This window comes from Callospermophilus lateralis, chromosome 10 (genome assembly GCF_048772815.1).
Source record: "Callospermophilus lateralis isolate mCalLat2 chromosome 10, mCalLat2.hap1, whole genome shotgun sequence".
Lineage (NCBI taxonomy): Eukaryota > Metazoa > Chordata > Mammalia > Rodentia > Sciuridae > Callospermophilus > Callospermophilus lateralis.
Genome location: NC_135314.1, coordinates 126384471 through 126405596, shown reverse-complemented (window position 1 = coordinate 126405596; position 21126 = coordinate 126384471). Strand labels below are relative to the sequence as shown.

Genomic DNA, 21126 nt, shown 5'->3' with positions numbered 1-21126 from the left:
GGGCACGGAGGAGCAGCAGGCACCACATACAGAAGTCAGGTGATAAAGAGAAGCGTACACACTATTGCTAAGACCCTGGCTGCCTTCCTCGGCCTGCTCCTGTAGCCACCACCACCCCTGCAAGGGCAGAGACCAAGAGGAGAGATCCAATGGCATTGACACCCTGAGTCCCCCAAACTGATTACAATGACTGTGTCAGTTCTTCCATAATAGCTGGATATTTTATAAATCATATTTTTTTTTAAAAAAATGGAATTGTAAAGCAACAATTGTGACTCTTGGTTTTATTGAAGCAGGGGTGTAGGAGGGAGGAGACAGCAGTGGGAAAAGACACTAGGACCCTCAGGGGAGCTCCCCTACCTGCAGGGCCTGGCTTTCCTTCCCAGCTCTGCTTTGCCCAAGGCCCTGAGAGGAGCGGTCTGCCTTGGTATTCAGCTGAACTTCACCTCCAGCCCCTCTCCTCCCCTCCCTAGAAGTGGGGATGCTGGAAGTTCCTACTCCATTGTCCCTTGGTTGTTTCCCCCGGGCCACCTGCCCCCATCCACTGTCCAGGAGCCCTCAGCCACCAGTCAGTTTATTCTGACTGGTGTATATTTGGAAACCAAATATACATTTCTTCTTATGTCTCCGCACCTTACTAGCTATGTAACCTTAACCTTGAAATTTCTCTTAACCTGAAGGAACCAGTAAGACTTTTGAGCAGGTGGAAGGGAACCTCTTTCCGGAACACCAGGAAGCTGTAGACAAAGGTGTCACTAAGGGATGTAAAGGTGTTGGTAATGCTGCCTTCACCCACCTACCCCAAACCTGTGAAGTATGGACAGCAATGTAATGCTGATTTTTATCTTAAGTCAGGAGTTCCGGTTCCTGGAATGTTCCTTTGACAGAAACATCTAGTGCCAGTCTTACTTTTTCCAAAAAAAAAAGGAAGATGCAAAATCCCAGCCTGCAAGAGCAGAGGCATAGCAAGAATTCCACCATGACTTCATATCCCAGGGTGAGGGGGAGAGGGGACCCAGGCCCAGCACTGCCATATCTGCTTCTGCCCTGTGCTGTCACCCATCTGTAACCCAATGAATTAGGACCCTTCATCTATCACTCTGCCTGAGCGCTACTCATGGACTGACAGAGAAAGATTGGGGTGTGAGATCTGAATTGGGAGAAAGGTGGAACAGTAGGGAGAAATATTCAGGAGCCTACTTATCTTCCCCAATCCCTTTGTCTAAGCTCTCTCTTTCAGAAAAAAATAATAATAATAATAATAAGTGCTGTGCCTTGCCTGCTAGCCAATTTATAATCACAGAGCCCATTCGCCCAAACTCCCTTTCATCAGTCCAAGGCAGGCAAGTGAGCTGTCACAAACTTTGTTCCTTCACATTCTGGAAGTGTTCATTTGTTGTCCATTAACGGGTCCTGGTCCTTTCAGGTTACTTAGCAATGAGATCACAGGAGTCAGGGCAAGAGGGGCTCTTGCTTCTTCCCCATAGGTTTGTTTCCACTTTGCTTCTGTTCATTTTAGTCTCCTTATTCTTCCGGAAAGTCTTGATCTCAATTTTTGTTACAAGATGTACTGCCAGTGGCTCTTCTGTTGCAAACCACCCTGCAGCCCTTTGGAAAGCATACATCACAGACAGATGCTGTCATGTCAGGCCTCTGAGTCCGCCGTGAGAATGTGGCAGACACCACGCCGGGCGTGTGCCAGTGAGGCTCTGAGCCGGGGGCAGTGCCCAGCTGTGCACATCTGGAGTTGCAGACCCATGTGGAGCCACCCAAGAGATGTGGTCAGGCATCTGATGGATTCCAGGCCACATCACAGGGGCACAAAAGGGTGAGCTGGCATCTGCAACATCACCCATCCAGCCCAACCCCAGGAGAGCTTCGCCAAGAAGTGTGTCTATCTCAGTGAGTCGTACAGAAAGAAATCTTAGGGTTTGTGTATTGGATTCTAGCAGCACCTCTGTGAATCAGGGTGAGGTGGAAAGAATGGGTTTTGGGGTTAGACTCTTCGTAATGACCCAGTGCCCGCTCTGCCCCACCAGTGTCCTCCCCCATCACCAGATCCCACTCTGCCAGACAGAATCTGGCAAGCCCAGCTCAGAAAGGGGTTTAAGGAGCCAGGCAGACTTCTAAGCTTGTAGCAGGAGCTTGTCAGATCTTAATTTAAATGTCACCTAACCATTTTTTTTAACATGGATATAAATTTCTAATTTGGCTTCTTCCTTTACACATTCTTTTGGCATATGTGCTAAGCACATGCTTCAAAAATCTAGCTATAGTTCAATTCTGATTTTCTTATTTAAAATGATCGGCCCTTCACACTCTTATGCATAATTCAGTATGTCAACCAAGATCCTTTTTGAGCTCACAAGAGGGAAGTGGGGTGGGCCGGCAAGTGTGAAGATAGTTGTGTGGCTCACACCAAGTTAGCACCTGCACCTATCCCATAATGAGACCTATTTCCATCCAGGTGACTTCCAGTGCCCTGCTATTTATCTGGAAGAATCTGGGAATCCCTGCAGAGAATTTGTGAATAGTTGTAAAGAAAAAATATACTACATTGAGGTCTTTGGTTTGGTTTGGTTCATAAAGTTCAAAATGAGGACATTGTTTAAGTAAGCACATACGTTCTTCTGGGTTTATGTTGTTAGAGAAATTTCTGTTCATTTTAAATCTCTCTGAAACCAGGATGCATATCATGATCCGCCATCTGCCAGACTACTCTTTGATGCAGTTGTCACTACCTGTGTGGGGCAGGTCATGGTTCACCTCTCTATTTACATTTCACCATTTGAAGCATGTACATTGTTGCTACAATGTGAAACTAAGTGGTTTTTTTGTGTGGGGGCGGGGGGAAGTTTTCACAAAGATTCCCTGCAACTCAAAATCTAAACAAAAGGTTGTGTCTACTGAAGCAGAGCAGCAGTGGTATTTGTAGAGGAAACAATAAGAATGGTCTCTAGCTAGGCATGGTATCACATGCCTGTAATCCCAACCGTTAGGCTCAGGAGGCTGAGGCAGGAGGATGGAGAGTTCAAAGCCAGCCTCAGCAACAGGGAGGTGCTGAGCAACTTAGTGAGACCCTGTCTCTAAATAAAATACAAAATAGGGCTGGGGATGTGGCTCAGTGGTTGAGTGCCCCTGAGTTCAATCCCCAGTAACAACAAAAGAAAAAAAGAATGGTTTCCATTCCATGTTCCGAAGCCACAACCAAGTCCTAAATGGGACCAAAAGAAAGAAGACACTTGTAAAGATAAAGCTGGATTGTTTTGTTATTGAGGTGTGTAGAAAAGGATCAGCAATAGTACACCCCAAGCCATAATGGAAGGCAGCAGGGACATGTAATAGAACTGTCTAGACACGTCTAAAGGCGCTCTTTCAGTCAAGATAGAATAAAAATTGTAAATGTAAGGAAGTGTGTCACAGTTTGATTGACAGAATTTTTTCTCTCTCTTACTGGCACATAAAACCATAGTGTGTTGCTTTTTTATATTTGGTGCAATAAGATTACTTAAATCAGAAGAGCTGGAATTTCCTTAGATAACTCTTACATCTATTGCACCGTTGTTTGAAGAGAGAACTTATAAAATTCATTTTCAGAATCAAATTGGTGTAGCTCGTATCTGGATACAAGCTCCCTCATCCTCAGATAACTTGACTTGGACAACAAGGAGTTCATGGGCTGGTAGAATGAGGGTGCCGTAAGGAAATCTGTGGTCTGGATGTCTAAATCTCAAAATTCTCAAAACCTCAGATTCTCAAACCTGAAGCCCAGAATCCAAAGCCTCTGCTTAGGCACCAGACACTCATTGAAGAGGAACATGAAGCACAATGCACTTTCTGCTATCCCAGGGGACGCATGGGCATAAAGGAGGAGGAGATGAGGATTGGAGAAGTGGTTCCAGACTGAAAAGTTCCTCATTGGGCTCTTGGCATTTCTATTGTCTTTGGTCTCTGCTCTGGGACACCTCTCCCCCCTCCATCCCAGCCTCCTCTGCTTCTCTCCACCCCTTTCCTCTCCTCTTCTACACCTGGAAGTGGCAGATTTGTTGGGGCAGGGAAGGAGTGGGGACATGCAGGCACAAAGAAAACAATACATACCGCAAGGCTTCGAAAAACAGTTTGAAAGTTAACTGGAACCTTCCCCTACTCAAAGCCTGCTGTGCTCTAAATCAGGAGTTGGCCAACCTGACAGCCTGCCCCCCCGCCCTTGGTAAATAAGGTTGTATTGAAACAGCCTTACCCACCCCCTCACCTCTCCTCTGTGGCTGCTTACACACAAGGGCAGATTGGAGTCACAGTGACATAATCCTAAACACGTTTACCACCTGAACAGTCACAGAAAAAGTTTGTTGATTCCAGGTAAACCTGGAGTGCTTTTTAATAAGTGCTTTTTAATCCCAGGACTTGGTAGATTCTTCAATAAGCTCGTGTACACACACTCTTTCTAAGAGAAAGCTGTCATAGGTAGATTGTGCCCAAGTTTTTATGGGAACCCCTTTTGCTACATTAACACCTAACAGAAAAGCAGCCACTTCAGGAAATGGCTGCTTAAGAATCTCCAAGACACTGTGGTAGGAAAAGCCAGGTTTGTCTAGGACACACTCATCTGTGTAAAAGCTGGGTGGGAGGGCTGGGGTTGTGGCTCAGGGGTCGGTCGAGCGCTCGCCTAGCATGTGTGAGGCACTGGGTTCGTTTCTCAACACCACATAGAAATAAACTAATAAAATAAAGGTCTGCAACTATTTAAAAAAAAATATGAAAAAGAAACTGGGTGGGGAAACATAGGGAAGTATTCCTGACTGTTCTGATCACCTCTGAAAAGGTCTCTCAGGGGCGGGTGACACTGCCCACCTTTTGGAGGTAAAAGCTGGGAAGTTAATGTCACACTGTTTTGACTTTTGAATTATGCTAATATATTTTATTACCTAAGCAATCAATTAATCTGTCAATCAACATAATTAAGTTTTAAAATAGAAATGTGAAATGGTAAACCCCTTGGGAAAACAGTTGGGAAGTTTTTAACACAGTTTAATATATACTTACCATATGTCCCAGCACTTCTGCCTCTAGGTATTTTTACCCAAGATAAATGAAAACATATGTCCACACAAAAGGCCTGTAAACAAGTGTTCAGAGCAGCTTCATTCATAATAGACCTGAAGTGGAGGCCGCCCAGTTGTGTTTATTGACAGATGAATGATGGGCAGTGCCGTGTAATAGAATACTATGCAGTAATAAAAAGGGAGCAAGCCACTAATGCACACAGAAAATCAATAGGTTTCACAGCTGTTAGGCTGAGGGAAAGTCAGACACACAGTTCTCTCATTCCACATATGTGAAAATCTAGAACAGATAAAACAAGCCTATAATGATAGAGAGAGATTCGTTTGGACTTGTTGGGGGCAGGGGAGATTTGACTACAAAGGGACACAAGGAAACTTCACAGGGACGTGGAAACGTTCTATATCTTGACTATGATTGTGGCTACTCATGTGTATTTGTCAAAACTTGGCAATCTATGTAAATTTCAAACCAGCTGATCTTCAAAGTAAAAGACAATTAAGGAGCTATTTAACCCTTAGAACACCTTTCCTGATTGAAATGATATTATGAAGGGTTTCTAAAACATAAGAGGCCAATGTCTAAAATCCCACCAAAGTTCTAGGACAGGACAGCTGTCACCTAACCTGGGGGCCACCAGCATTCTTTGTTCCAAAGCCAAGTGTCCTTTTTTACTGGATATAAGAATTAGTCTTATCTGCCGGCTTCTAAGGGTGATGTTCTTTTCTATGACATATAAAAGACCTACTGGTCATTTCTGCCTCAAGATGTTCACGTGGTATCCTATGGAGTCTAAAAGATGCCTCTCGGCAGGGTTACAGACCCACTGGGGACTGCAACCTGTGCAGGGAGTGTGGCTGGGCAGGTCAGGCGTGGCTCTCAGCCTGCACCCAGAGCCGTTCAGTCCTGGGCAAGCATCAAAGCTCTCCAGCTATGCAATCTTAGGCAAATCCCTCAACCCCTTTGCATGTTTCTGCATCTGTAAGATGGCTCGGATAATAATCCCCTATTTAAAAAGCTATGTAGGGTTAAACAGATAACGTTAGGAGCTCCACAAAACCACCCCCCAAATTAGCATCTTAAAATGATGGCACAATTTATTTTATTTGAAAACCTGATACCTGGAAAGGACTTGGTGGGGACAGCTCATCCCTGCTTCATTCCGCACTAGCTGTGCTGCAGTCACCTGAAGGTGTGCCCACTCACATCTGACAGTGGCCACCAGGAAGACTGACAGCTGGGGCTTCGTGGGCGTCTGCCACCACCTCTGCCCTCTCTCCAGCAGAGGCTTCAGGTAGCAGGACATGTCAGCCTTCATGACCTAGCCTTGGACCTCACGGTCACTATCACCATAGTCACTGGGCTGCCCAGATGCAAGGGGAGAACAGAGACCCCTCAGCTCAACATCACAGGAAGAAGAGCCTGTGGGATGAGATATGTTGGCGCGTTCATGTTTAGAAAATCAAATCCAGCACAGCAGTGAAGTGACACGTGCAGTACCTGGAACATAACAGGATCAAATAAATGATATCTGACCATTTCTTCCTCTGCAACTGCTGTCGCTTCTATAAGCCATATTATTAGCATTGTTGCCAGGAAACTTGGTGCGGCTGTCATGCCGACGATCTGACGCTTGCCCTTCCTGCTGTGGGTGGGTGACAGCCACAGACTCAAAGCTACTTCTAGGAAATAGAGTAACAGGAACTTTGCTGCCGGCCCCAAAATTCTGCAGCACACTGCATGGTGCCTGAAAGTGATATTGTCGCTGTGAGCAGAGACGGCTGCCAATACATAAGCTGTAAGTGAAAATGAAACCCAGTGGGTGGACAGCAGGACAGGCTTCTGTGCCCTGCAGAGTCAGCCTCGTCCACAGGGATGACATCCCGTGCGGTCCCTCCTGCCCAGCTCTCCCCCACGATCCCCAGGGAAAGAAATGTGGCCTGAGATTACCAAGTCCTTGAATGCACAATGGGTCATACCCACACTACAGTGCATGGGCTCCTCTGAACTCAAGTCCCTGTTTGGCCCCACAGAAGATCAAGGGCAGAATTTGGACTGTCCCGATTAAAAGGCATCCATTTGTTTGGATCCCAAAGGAAAATAAAGATCATGAATCCAAAGTGCAGAATCATGGAGTTAGCGCAGCCTCCTTTCATGAAGCTACCCCTTCTTCTCCCCTGGCTTATAAGCTCTTGGAAAGTGGATCCCTCCAGAGCCAACCCACTTGTCATTGGCTGGCTCCTGGGCTCCTGCCGCTTTTCTCTGGCACTGTTTCTGGACCCCAGCTGCCCCTCTGCCCCATATTCAGAGGCTGGTGAGCACCCAAGAGAGAATAACAAACATGCCTTTTGAGGTCATGCTTTACAAATGCAAATTGATTCCACCAAGGGCAGACAGGTTAGATGCCATTTGTTCTTGGCTCCTTTGAGCTTTAAAAAAGGAGCAGAGGGCAGGGGAGCCAGCCAGCCAGAGGGCACTGTTTCCAGAAGCAGCGGTACCTGAAGGAGCCTGGCGCACTGCTGTGTGGCTCCCCTCACGCCTCTCTCCCTTCCTAGGCAGTGGACCCTGGCACAGCTGGGCCCCGGTCCTCTGCACTCCTTAGACAAGAACCTCCAAACTTTGGCCAGAATCACTGGAATTCTTAGTTTGTTTGTTTGTTTGTTTGAGCAGATTGCTGGACCTTTCCCTGGAATTTCTGATTCATTTCCTGTAGAACTAGAGCCCAAGAGTCTATTTATACACATCCCCAGGTGCTAGAGATGCTGCTCCTGGCCCATGCTTAGTGCAGTTCTTGTAACAGGACCTATTCCTCACTTATGGTATTTATTATATTCTGCTTTTCTTTATTAATTTTACAGCAAAGACTTAGATCAGCACTGTCCAGGAGAAATACAAGTCATAAATATAATTTCAAGTTGTATAGTAGCCATATTAATAAAAAATATTAGGATTTTATTTAATTCCATATATTATCATCTTTACGTGCAATCAATATCAAAGAATGAAGGGAATATTCTAGATTTTTTTTTTCATATTAAGTCTCCCGATTTAGGTATGTATTTATACTTATAGGGCGTGACTACATTTTGAGTGCTCAGTAGCTGCATTTGGCTGGTGACTACCATATTGGAAAGGGCAAACTTAATGTCTACCATGTGCCAGACAGTGTTATAAATCTCATATATATTAGCTCCTCTAATCCTCACAATGATTCTACAAAGTTATTCTTGTTTTACAGATGACATAAGGAAGATAATAAGAGCTGAAGTAACTTGCCCCAGGTTCCCCAGCTAACAAGGGGGAGAGAAAAGTCTAAGCCTCAGCAAACGGCATCGGGGAACATTATTTCTTCGTCGATAATATAGGCAATGCTTAGCTCAGACAGGACAGCCAGTCCCCAAATAATTTAAATGAGTGGGAGAGGAAGGTGGAGAAGGGATGAGGGCTGTGTCAGACTTGCCCAGCCAGCAGGATTAAGTGCCTCAATGATCGCTGTGAGGGGAGATATTTTTTAATTAAATTTGAGATTATCTATTCCCAAGGAGCTTCCTAGCTAAATAAAACAGGGAAAGGGGTGATCAGAAGCAGTGTGGGATGCAGTGGGGCATGCCCAGAATACCAGGAACTTGGCAGGCTGAGGCAGGAGACCAGCCTGGCCAACTTAGGGAGACCCTGTCTCAAAATAAAAAGGACTGGGGATGTAGAGCATCCTGGGTTCAATCCAAGTACCATTAAAAAAAAAGAAGAAGAAGAAGAAGAAGGAAAAATCATCAGCAGTGTTTGGATACCAAGTATTATGATCTAGATATTAGGTGTCCCAAAAAACTCACGTGTAAGAAAATGCAAGAAGGTTTAAAGGAGAAGCAATTGGGTTATGAGAGTATTAACCAATCAGTGAATGAGTCCCCGGATGGGATAAACTGAATGGTAACTGAGGGTGTGTGGGACATGGCTGGAGGAGGTGAGTCATTGCAGGAGTGCCTTTGGGATATATGTTTTATACCTGGTGAGTGGAGTCTCTCTCTGCTTTCTGATCATCATGTGAGCTGCTGCCCTCTGCCACACTCTTCCTCCAAGATGTTCAGCCTCACCTGGAGCCCCAAGGAATGGAGCCAGCTGTCTATGAACTGAGACCTCTGAAACCGGGAGCCCTCAAATAAACTTTTCCTCCTCTACAGTCGTTCTGGTCAGGTCTTCTAGTAATAGCAGCAAAAAAGCTGACGGAATCACCAAGTCCAGATAGAAGCTGGAAACTTGCGTACGGGAAGTATTTGGAAAGTGCTTCCACATTGACACCTTTAGGAGAGTAAGGGGAGCAGTCGAGGATTGGGGAATAGTTGGGCTGCAGTGCAGTTGCTGACCCTATGGGGAACCCTGGAGCTGAGATGGCCCTTCAGAGTTCTCCCAAACTGAGGCCAGGGCACCTGTCCTTTTAGCCCCACCTGAACTGGTCACTGGATACAGATTTCCAGGAATGGGGTGCAACCCTGAGCAGAGCAACTCGTTTCAATCCAGGACCAATTACTTAAAGAAACTCAGCTGTGCATCAGCTGCCCACACTCCTAAGCAGCCAGTGAATGACAGCCTCATGGTTAGAGGGTTGGGGAAGGAATCTTGAGGTGGTGGACCTGGGAGTGTCTACGACACCAACTCAATGCCAAAGCTAAAAGAAACAGAGAGAAGTCACCATGATCAATGGAGGCAGCAGGCAGAATCCCCCCTAATCAGACAAACTGATGCAAGATGGCGGGTGGATTTGTGCCTTGGGCCGTCTATTTCCAGGGTTTGTTTTCTCTCCACACCTCCCCAGGAAAGAAGAGAGAGGTGAAGAACTTAAGTGTCCCTTATTATACAATATCCTGTTCCTAGGTCTGTAGGGTCCAAAGACTTTGTCTTCTAGATTGTAAAGAACAGCTGGACCACATTGGGGGTGGGGTGCATTTACCATATGTGTTTGGGGTACCAAGGTTTTGGGGAGCAGTGATTGGGGTGAAGGAGGATCAGCTAAGTAAATCTCAGAAGCAAGGAACCACCTCTCCTTCCTCCCTGGTATCCTGGTATCCCAAGAAGTGAGAGCTTTCTGCCTTTTTATGTGTCCTAGGCTTCCTTTATTCTTCTGCTCTCTTCCCCTTATCTCTCTCCTTCCTGCCTGCATGACTAGGCCGGGGAGATGCTCCCTGGGATGGCCAAAAGGTGAGAAGCAGGAGCCAAGGTGGAATGATCCATGAAGGAAGGGGGCCCAGGGTGCATTAATTAACAACTTTTTACAACTCCCTGTAGGAAGGGACAATGCCTGGGACAGGTTACCTTAGCAACAGGTTAAAACAGGGGCAGGTCATCTTGATAAGGGTAGAGGAGGAAGGGCTCTGAAGGAATTAACATTTCCATTTCTCCCTTCTCTGGATCTGACCCTTCCCTATCTGCCTGTCTAATTTTGGCTTCAATACCCAGGGGAGCATCTTAGCTCCACCTTGAATGTGTGACCTTGAAAAACATCTCAGGAACCTCAGTTTTAGGCAATGAGACCCACCTCACAAAAGTTTCTGTGAGTCTTAGATCAGTTTTCAGGGGTGAAATACTTGCAGACATCAAAGGTGTTCAATAACACGTATTCCTATAACGAACACGGCATCCTATAGAATGTTTCCTTCCATGTATAAACTCACCTTTCCAGAATTTTCCAGGCTTTTCCCCTACCCATATTCATTTTATGGCCCGTGGTGGGAATGAGGTGGTAGCAGCTGTGCTGACACCAGTTGACTAATTACAAAGCTACTGCACTCAGCGCTCCATAAATGTTTGCTAAATGTGTGAATGAAGAGATGAACAAATAGTGGAGTGATTATAGAGGACTCAGGTCTCTCCTCTTCCTGGAAGCCTCCCAGGTTCCTCTAGCTTTCATGAGTCCCCTGACAAGCTGCTGCACATAAAACCCACCCAAAATAGTCCGTCTCCCATCGTTCCCTCCCTGTTCTGTGGGTGTTGTTCTTGTCTCTTCGGCTTAGCATGAATGGAATGACTTATTTAGCATTTCTACCACGAACTTACCTTCAGGTCCACATTGAATCATTCAGGTACCTAAATCCACAGCTTCATATTCCAAAAAAAAAAAAAAAAGAACATGTAAAAGGTGGAGGGTGGATACTCCTGGAATCCTATAGATGATTGATATTTGCTCTTAGGACTTTGTGTAGATTAAAATGAAAATGGCTTATTTACAGTGCCTGGCACACAGTAGGTGCTCAAGCAATGGAAATTTAGCATTAATGACAGTATCAGTATTGGTTATGGGGAGGAGGCAGATAGAGGAAGATGGGGGAGGGAAGCTTTAATTCCCCAGCACACACAGCCTGGAGGGTGGAAGGCTGAATTTCAGAATTCAATTGTGAAATCCAACTCATGCCCCAAAAACCTAAATTATAGCGTGGGCTATGGGCACCCTGCCTTGAAATGGGATATTAGGCAATTTCACAAGAATGCACAGATGTGTGGCCCGAGCCATTTTGTTCCTGGCAAACTAGAGCAGGCAGTGAACCTTTGGCAGTGGAGGAGAGCAGGGCCAGACAGCCCTGCAGCTAGCCTGACAGAGAACCAAGCGGGAATACCAAGCAGCTTTGCATGAGGCTCCAGAGAACCTGGAGCAGATGCTGTTCCCTCCTGTTCCCTGCCTGACCCCTTTTCCAGGATGCTTCCCCACGGGTCCCTGCCAACCGCCAGCTGCCAGCCGCCACCCTTCTCCTCTCTCCTCAGAAGCTCTTTTATTGGGAATGATTAAGTCCCTAGAGGATGACACTTCAGACTGTCAACATGTCCATGAGGATGTCAAGTCAAAAGCCCCAGTGCACTGGGCTCTACGGCACACGCCTGTAATCCCAGCTTCTGGACAAGATATAGTCCCCAAGGGCACACTCCCAAAGACCTAAGTCCCTGGAACCACAGGCCATAACCTTCCCAACGTAACCTCTACTGCAGGTCTCTGGGGAGAAGAGTCACAATATGAATAGGAACAGAGTGCCCTGGGAGCTCTGGGCAGGGAGATAACATTTCTGCCCTGAAAGATGAGGAAACTCAACTTTGTCAGGATGAGGTAAAAATCAAATTGGGTTTTAGAGGTGAATTCATCATCACCTAACAGGAAAGGAGTATGGGTATGTGTAAGTCAGCTTTCGTCACTGTGACAAAATATCTGAGGAAAACAACCTAATGGAGAAAAAATGTTTTTGGCTCATGGTTTCAAAGATTTTAGGTCCTGATTGTCCAACTATTTCTCTGAAGTGAGGTAGAGCATCATGGTGGCACAGGATGGCACAGGAAGCTACTCAGCGTACAGCAACTAGGAAGCAGATAAAGGTTGAGGGGGGCGTCCAGAGAGGAACTTGGGACAAGATATAGCTTCCAAGGGCACACCCCACCCCCCCAGGACCTACTCCCTTAAGTAGGTTCCACCCCCTACTATTTCCACCACCTCCCAAATAGCCATTCAGCTATTCAACTATGAATTCATCAATGGATTGACCTGAAGAAATTAAAACTCTCATCCAATTACTTCCCAAAAGCTTTATCTCTGAACATGGTTACAGTGGGGACCAGACCCTCAACACGTGAGCCCTTGGGGACATTCTAGAACCAAACCATAACAGGGCAGAGACTTTGAAGGAGGATGGATGCGTTCATGTCCCATCTGTATCTGGCCTCCATGTTTAAGCACCAGGGCAGCAGAGCCCACGGGATGATTAAGCTCTAATTTTCCCTTTCCTGCTTCCTTGGTCAAGAAAGTCATGGTTATTGATGGTGCATAGATGGCATTGACCCTGAACGAGCAGCTGGAACTTTTAACCCTGAATGGGTTTGAAAAAGCTGTACGTCGAGGCTGCTAATCTCCCTGACCCTTTCGCCTCCAGACTCCACACTGTGACTCCAAAGGAGAATATTAAAAAGATGAAAATCAGGGAATTATCAATAGATGCAGCAATACTCATGGAGTCTTTACCGCTTCCTCTCCCTAGAAGGTTCCAAAGCCTTTCAGTAGGTAGGTTAGCCCAGAATATAGCCACTTTGCTAAAAGCCATATGCCAGCAGCTGGCATTATGGCAGGAAGGAACTCAGTCCCCTCCTTATCTGTCTCTCTGTGTCTTTGGGCACATGGTCCCACTCCAGGTTGCTGGGAAAGTTAACCACAAACTTCGCTTCAGTTCTGTCCCCTTCTGAGTCCAGCCCATGCGATGGCTTTACGTTGTCCCCACTATCTGACCTCCATAGAGCATTTTTAAAAATTTCTTTATTTTAGAATAGTTTTAAATCTACAGAGAAAAGTTGAAAGGCCGTACAGAGTATTCCTGGATACCTGAGATCCGTTTCCTCCGTTATTAATATCTGACATCCTCTGGTACATTTGTCACAATGAATGAACCGATCTGAATGCATTATTGTGAACGGAAGTCCATACTTCATTCAGACTTCCCTCGTTCTTGCCTAATGGCCTTTTCCCATTCCAGAATCCCACCCAGGATGCCACGTTATGTTTAGCTGTCACGTCTCCTTAGCCTGCTCTTGGCCAGGACTTCCCTCATTTCTGATGACCTTGAGAGTGTTGAGGAGTACTGGTATTTTGTAGACTGTCCCTCAATGTGGGCTTTCCCCCCCACTCTTCTGGGATTTATACTGGGATATGTGCTTGAGGGGGGGAAAGGCTGCAAAAAAGCAGAATGCCATTTTCATATCAAATTCTATCCCGTCAGCATGATTTTTGTATCATGGTGGATGGTGACCTTGATCACCTGACTAAGGTGGCTGTCAGTCAAATTCTCTTCTATAAAATATATGGAGTGCTCTCTTTAAAGTTTAATTTTGTGGTGGATCAGCAGATCAGCAGCTTTTTCACTGCGGTGACCAAAAGATCTAACAAGAACAGTCAGGGGAGAGAAAGGTTATTTGGGGTTCATGGTTTCAGAGATCTCAGTCCTTAGATGGCTCATGGCTGAAGAGTACGGCAGAGAAAAGGGGCTCAGCACATCTCACAAGGAAACAGAGAGAGAGAGAGCTCTGCTCAATAAGGAGGCAATGTGTACCCCAAAGGCATGCCACAGGGATCCCCCTCCTCCGGCCCTACCCTATCTGCTTACAGTCATCACCAAGCTAATCCCTATCCAGGGATTCATGCACTGAGTAGGTTAAAACTCCTGTAACCCTATCTATCATTTCACCCCTAAACATTCTTGCATTCTCTCACACATGAGCTTTGGGGGGACACCTCATATCTAACTCTGTAACAGCAATTTATGGGGTGCAATGTGATGTTTTGATAATGCTTACATTGTGGAATGATTCAATCAGGCTAATTAACATATTCATCACCTCGAATATTTATCATTTTTCTTTAATGGTGAAAACATTCAAAATTCTATTACTTATTTGGAAACATGCCACACATTGTTAACTGTAGGCCCCGTGCTGTGTGACTGACCAGCAGGACTCATTCCTCCTAACTGAGACCTAGGGCCCCTGCACCAACGTCCCCCCTGCACCAGTGTCCCCCCTTCCCCACCTGACCTCACACCTGCCTTTGCATCACTTTTATGAGCCTCTTCCTTTCCGCTGGGGAGTGGGCAGGGCCAGCAAGATAGAGCACTTGTGTCCTTTTTCATGATGTCAGCAAGATGTTCCCTGAATACTAACACGTTCCTGTTGTATTTTATGAGAGGCCAAGCTGACCTTTACCTCCATCTCATTCCGACTCTCCCTTTTGTCTTTGGGAGGACGCCCTCGCTGTGTGACCTCACATCCCCATCACAGCTGATTCTATTCCCTGCCTGCAGAGTAGCTCCTGAGAAGCAGCAGCCATGGCCTTCAGTCTGCGGGCGCCATGTACTGTACCAGCCTCCAGCTTTATTCCGTCCACCTCCCCTCTGTGCCAGGAGCTTTGTGTCACTCCTCGTATGCACTTATTCCTTTCTTCCTTCGGGGGAGCCTATAGCCATGTGTCAGAGGTGCTGTGGGAAGAGCCCAGAATCAAGATGTCTTCCTTCCCCAGAGTCTGGGCAAGAGAAAGGACAGTAAGAAAACCCAACTCAAAAGTCCGGCACTGAAAGTCCCCTGATGTCTCAATCCATGCTGGTCACTGAAAGGGCTTTGATTTCACTTCTCTGTGGGTGGCGTTCTGGTTACTATTGCTGCCTAACAAACCACCCCAAGATTGAATAGCTTAAACCAATAGAAACCACTCATTTTGATCATCAGTGTGTAGTTTGGGTAGGGGTCACTGGTCTCTGCTTCACCCAGGCTGGGTGGCTTGATGGGTGCTGGGAGATGCTGTTCCAAGATGGCTCACCCACGTGGTTGGCAGGTTGTGCCAGCTGTCATCTGGAAGTCCAACTGGACTGGAGGCCAGGGGCCTGCCTCAGTTCCCTTCACATGGGCCCCTCCCTGGACTGCTCAAATTTCCTCACAGCATGCTGGCTGGCATCCAAGAGGAAATACCCCAAGAGCCAGGAAGAAACTGTTCATCTTTATGGCCTGGCCCTGCAAGTCAGGTGACATCTCTTCATCCAACGTCACATTTAGAAAGAAAGAGTAGGTTGAGATGTGCAGTGATGGTCATTTTTAAGCACCACCACTGATGAGCGACTTGAAGAGTTTTCTTCTTTTTCAGCAAATACCTGTTATAGCTCAGGTGCTGGGCGAGACATGGAAACGTGACATTGAACCTGAGACAGTCCCAGTCCTGGAAGCTTCAACAGAGTTCACACGGGGTGGGCAGACAGACCAGACCGTGGTCATTTCCATTGAGTGAGATGCAAAGGTACAGGTGAGCTTAGAGGTCACAAGCACCCAGAAGGGATTCCTAACAAAGTCTTTGAGGCCTGGGAACCCTTCCAAGAATAATCTAGGAAAATGTTTGTCCCAGGTTGAATCAAAAGATCAAGACTTCAGGAAGCCGAAGAGAAAAGGCAGCATCGTTGCCTCATTTGTGTGCCTGTACTTAGGAAAAGTTTATTTTAAATTGTGATGCTCAATGATAATAATTGTTCTCATCAATAATAACAATCTTGTTGTTGTAGTCAGCTTTTCCACTGCTGTGACTAAAAGATCTAACCAGAACAATTTTACAGGAGGACATGTTTATTTGAGGGCTCACAGTTTCAGAGGTCTTAGTCCATAGAAGGCTGGAACCCACTAGGTGATGTCCCGAGTTAGATCCTCAGGGCTCTCCGTGAGTCAGGACATGGTGGCAGAGAGTGTGGTGGAGGAAGCAGTTCACATGATGATCAGGAAGCAGAGAGAGAGGTCACCACTCACCAGTTACAAATATATATCCCATAGGCACCCCCCAATTCCCACCTCCTCCAGCCACACCCCATCACTTCAGTTATAACTCAATTAGTCCCTGTCGGGGGATTAATTCACTGATTGGGTTAAGACTCTTTCAAAACCCAGTGTTTTCTCATCTGAACCTACTTGCATTGTCTCACACATGAGCTTTTGGGGGACACCTCACATCCAAACCGTAACAGTTGTTATTATTGTTATCTTTAGCAATAACTCTTCTGCTCATGTAGGACATTTTCTTAGATCAAAAATTTGTCAGTCTATGGCCAGGCATGGTAGTGGAATGTTCAGAAATAGCCTGCAATTCCAGCTACTCAGGAGGCTGAGACAGGAGAATCACAAGTTCAAGGCCAACCTCTGCAACTTAGTGAGCCCCTGTCTCAAATTAAAAATAAATAAAAAGGAAGTTCTCAGTAGTAGAAAACTTCTGAGTTCAATCCCAGTACCCCAAAGAAAAAAATATGTATCTCTCAGTCCCCAGCATCTCTGTGTTGAACCACGACACAAAGAAAAGACCACTGGTTCCAATTTTAAATCAAATGAAAGCAAGCTTATATTGTGTACACAGAGAGAGCTGGCCAGCGACTGTCTCACCCAAAGCCGGGCTAGAGAACATCCTCCCAGCTCTCCAGGAGAAAGGTTTTATAGCACAAAGTGGGGTGTCTTGGGAACTTATAACGGGGTTCTGGCAAGCGTAATACAAAGGCAGATAGCAGGTTCATGAGCTACGTGGCTTAACATTTCAAGGTAGGGAGTAAATCGAGATTCCAACATCAGAATTTATGAGGTCCCGATGAAGTTTTAGGGAGGGTTGTTATCTGGTCAAGGAGAGCCAGACATGGGTGAGTTTGGAATTAACTTTGTGACAAGATGGCTCCCGATCTTAGGATAGAATTAGGTTGGGTTCCTCATCTGGGGCAGCCAGGATCAGAAAAGCCCGGTTTTAAATCTCAAAAAACTGCCACATGGTGGCCCTTTGGCCTTAGACTTAGCAATGAGTTAACTTGGAGATGATGGGGGGACTCAGGCTGCAGATGTGTCATGCTCACCTGTTTTTTGCTCACAGGAAAAAGAGGTGTGTGTGTGTGTGTGTGTGTGTGTGTGTGTGTGTGAGAGAGAGAGAGAGAGAGAGAGAGAGAGAGAGAATATGCATGCACAGGGAAATGAAAGGAAGAGCATGCAAGTGTGGACACACGTGTGTGCATGTACGTGTTTTTGTTGGCACACTATGACCTGTCAGCCACTCAAAGCTGCAGCACAGGATGGATTCATGTTGACCAGAGGCCACGGGTGTGTCTGGGGCCCAGGGGCCCGTCTCACATGGTTTTCTTGCATGTGTTCTAGAGATTGTGCTCTGGGAAACAGTTCCCAGTGGAGTCATGGACCTCATCAGTCCAGCTGTTGAACCAGTGATCTCCGGACATTTCTGGAACCCACCAGGTGATGCCCCCAGTTAGCTCTAAGTACCGAGCAGAACCTTCTGCCCTTCCGCCCTGTGGTTGGAGGCATCTCCCTAGCAGGACTTGATGGGAGGGAACTTTTGAAATGTGGCCCTATAGAAAAGGCAGCCGCAAAGATTGGTTATCAAAACTTCTTGGTTCCATTTAAAAAAAAAAAAAAAAAAGCACCAAGGTCACAGGTCACAGGCATGGCTTATGCCTGTTGAGAGCAGTCACTCAGCTCACCCTGAGTCAAGGCTGCATATTTATTTCTGAGTAAGGAAAACCAGGCTCCAAAGATCTAGGAGTTTATACTTAATCTTGAAGATAAAAGAAATCATTGGAGTTCAGAGGTCAGAGCACCCAGGAATCCTGGAACCACAGGGAATGGAGAAACTCTGACTATGGAACATAGTGGACTTGGCCAGCAGTGAATTGGCCACGGTCCCTCCCAGCCCTCACCCCATGTGGCTCTGTGCCCAGGATAAGTCATTTCACTTTCTTGGGCCTTCACCTTCTCATCGGTAGGATGATACCAAGAGAGCGAACATCCCTTCCAAATAAAAGGTGATAGGCTTGAAATTAGAAAAGGTCATTTCCTGGCAAGGTTTCATATTACTGCCCATGTAGACAACGGCTTCCCTGATGGCCAGACTTGGTGTGCTGTGGACACTCCTTCCTTGTGTTATCCAAACATCACATGCAGAAGCTAAAGTCCCAAGTGTCTTAGGTTCTTTCGTGCTGCTGTAACAAAAATGTCAGAGACTGGGTAATTTATTTCCTCACGGTTTCAGAGACTAGGAACTCCAAGATGGAGGGACTGGCATCTGATAAGGGTCTGGTGCTGGGTTATCCCATGGCAGAAGAGATCAAAGGGGACCCAGTTCATCTCTTTAAAAATGGCCGTCTTCTGCTGTAATGAACCTTCTCCCTCCAAAATGACATGAATCCATTCATGAGGGTGGTGCCCCGTTGACCCAAACACCTCCCACCGGCCCCACCTCCCCACCTTGAAGTTAACAACTCACGATCTTTGGGGGACACATTCCAACCATTGCAGCCAGCATGTTCCAATAAAAACAAAAATGCCCATAAGAGGCTTAAAGCAGTCACAAAATAACTTATTTGTTCAGGAATCTTAGGGCTGACTGAGCTCAGGGAGGCAGGTTCTCACTGGGGTGGCTTGTGTGATGGCTGTCCAGGAGCCAGGCTCATCTTGTAGGTTTCTTTACTGTCATGCCTGGTGCCTGGGTGGGACTGGGGACAGTGGGGGCTTCTCAGGTGTTCCTGCCATGTGCCTCAGGGTCTACTCCTTGAGGCCTCTTGACTTCTCACATGGGAGTTCAAACTCCCCAAGAGAAATGCAGAAGCTGTAACCTCTTCTGCCCGAGCCATGGTAAGCATGTGATGTCACCTCCGCCTCACTCTGTTCAAGACAGTCAGAAAGACCCACCTAGGCACTAAGGGAGGAAAAATAGATACCGCCACCCCCTGCTTCTCCCCCACCCTACCCCCCAGCCTTGGTGGAAGAATTTCTGAGAACTTGCAAGCGTGACTTTAAAACACCATACCAAATATTCAGCATGGCTAAGCTGCTGCCTTGCTTACTGAAATTGAATGATTCCAACTCCTGTGATTCTCTGCCACAAGGGTTTCAAAAGGCAACGGCCAAGCTGGATGTGGTGGCACACACCTGCAATCCTAGGCAGCATGGGAGGCTGAGGCAGGAGGATCACAAGTTCAAAGCCGACCTCAGTAACAGTGAGGCACTAAAGCAACTCAGTGAGACCCTTTCTCTAAATAAAACACAAAATAGGGATGGGGGGTGTGTCTCAGTGGTGGAGAGCCCCTGAGTTCAATCCCTGGTACCCAAAGGGAAAAAAAAAAAATAGCCAAAAAGATCTTGCAGTAGAAACTTAGTTTCATGTGAAAGGAGGATCTACTCACAAGAAGATATTTAAAATTGCAAGGAAATGAGATAGATTTTCTATTTTTATGAATTATCCATGGATCAAATATGGTGTGTGTCTGTGTGTAAAAGCAATTTTAAGAAAAATTTAATTTATGTATGTAATTTTTCTTCTCCCAAACAAAGGCATGCATGAGATGTCAGGATTGGGAAAGAGGAGAAAATTAAAAAGCAAGGGTTTCTAATGCTTTTATTGTCCTGATACAAGCTTCCCCACCCCACCCCCCCATACATGCACAATAAAGCTAATTAATGAAATTATTTAAAAGAATATCAAATGTGTCAAATGAAGCCCTGGAATCAAGATAGAAGGAAATAGGTAAGAGAGAAGAAACCAGCAGGGGAAAATAATGACCAAAGATTGTAGATCATTACTTTTGACTGTGCAGAGCATCCTGAGGGGGCAGAGGGGTGGAACAGCAGAGCAGGCTTAGTAAGTGAAGTGGTTGATAGTGTAGACTCCGGGGCTACACTTCCCAGGTTCGAATCCCAGCTTGCCATTCCCCAGCTGTGTGACCATGAATGGATTCCTCTACCCATCCGGCTTCTTTCTCTCAATTGTAACAGGGAGCTAGTAATAGTACCTACCTCATCAGGTTGCTAGAGGATTAAGTATGTCCATGCAGGTTACCTTTGAGTAGTCCGTGGCACATAGGAATTGCTCAGTGTATTAAACAATAGTAGACATTTTTTTCTTTACCAATTGCCTTTGCCAGATGCAAATGTCATGCCCACTATGGAGTACAGGCAGCCAACCAAATAAACACACCAGAAGGAGTCCCTTTCCTTCCCTTGGCTCCTGAGATCACGTATACAGTGGAATTCTAGGAAGAAAGAAGTCTTCCTGTGACATCTGGGCATCTGTCAATCTGTGGACTTCCATCCCCAACACCTACCCTTATTCTGACACGTTTTAAAAATTGGTTCCACATTTTAAGCATGTCAAGCTAGATTTTCGTTTTAGTCTCTCTTAGATATTTGGAATTAGAGCCTCCAGAGTCCATTATGCAAATCGATGCAAATGATATGCAAAACAGCAGTAGCCCCAGATTGTGGGGAGGGGAGTTTGTAGGCCAGCACAAAGGGTCTTGAATGAAAATTTGCATGTGTTAGGGGAGCCCAGGTTGAAGGCCTTGCACGTTTATTGTGACAGTGTGCATCGCATTCAGTTGCTAACATTTCGTGCCAAGGAGGAGAGGTGAACTCCTGTCTGATTTCCATAATGAAGGTGGCAGTGTTGGTGGAGGGGCGTGTTGGGCCAGTGATTTTATGATACAATTGAAAAGTTGCTTTGAAATCATGGCCGTGGTCCCATGGTCCCGTGGTCCTGGT

The 21126-nt window shown here is 46.2% G+C and overlaps 1 protein-coding gene across 3 annotated transcripts in view; it reads left to right on the top strand.

The window, feature by feature from the left end:
- The window catches only part of Tmem108 (transmembrane protein 108), a 306840-nt gene that overhangs the window by 265593 nt on the left and 20121 nt on the right, over nt 1-21126 (top strand). Inside the window, exon 1 of one of the 3 annotated variants that reach the window (XM_076868410.2) lies at nt 17766-17826. The exons of the other annotated variants lie outside the window; for them this stretch is intronic. Coding sequence (XP_076724525.1) covers nt 17766-17826 — 61 coding nt within the window. Of the gene's footprint in view, nt 1-17765; nt 17827-21126 lie in introns of those variants that run through there. 3 annotated transcript variants of the gene reach the window in all.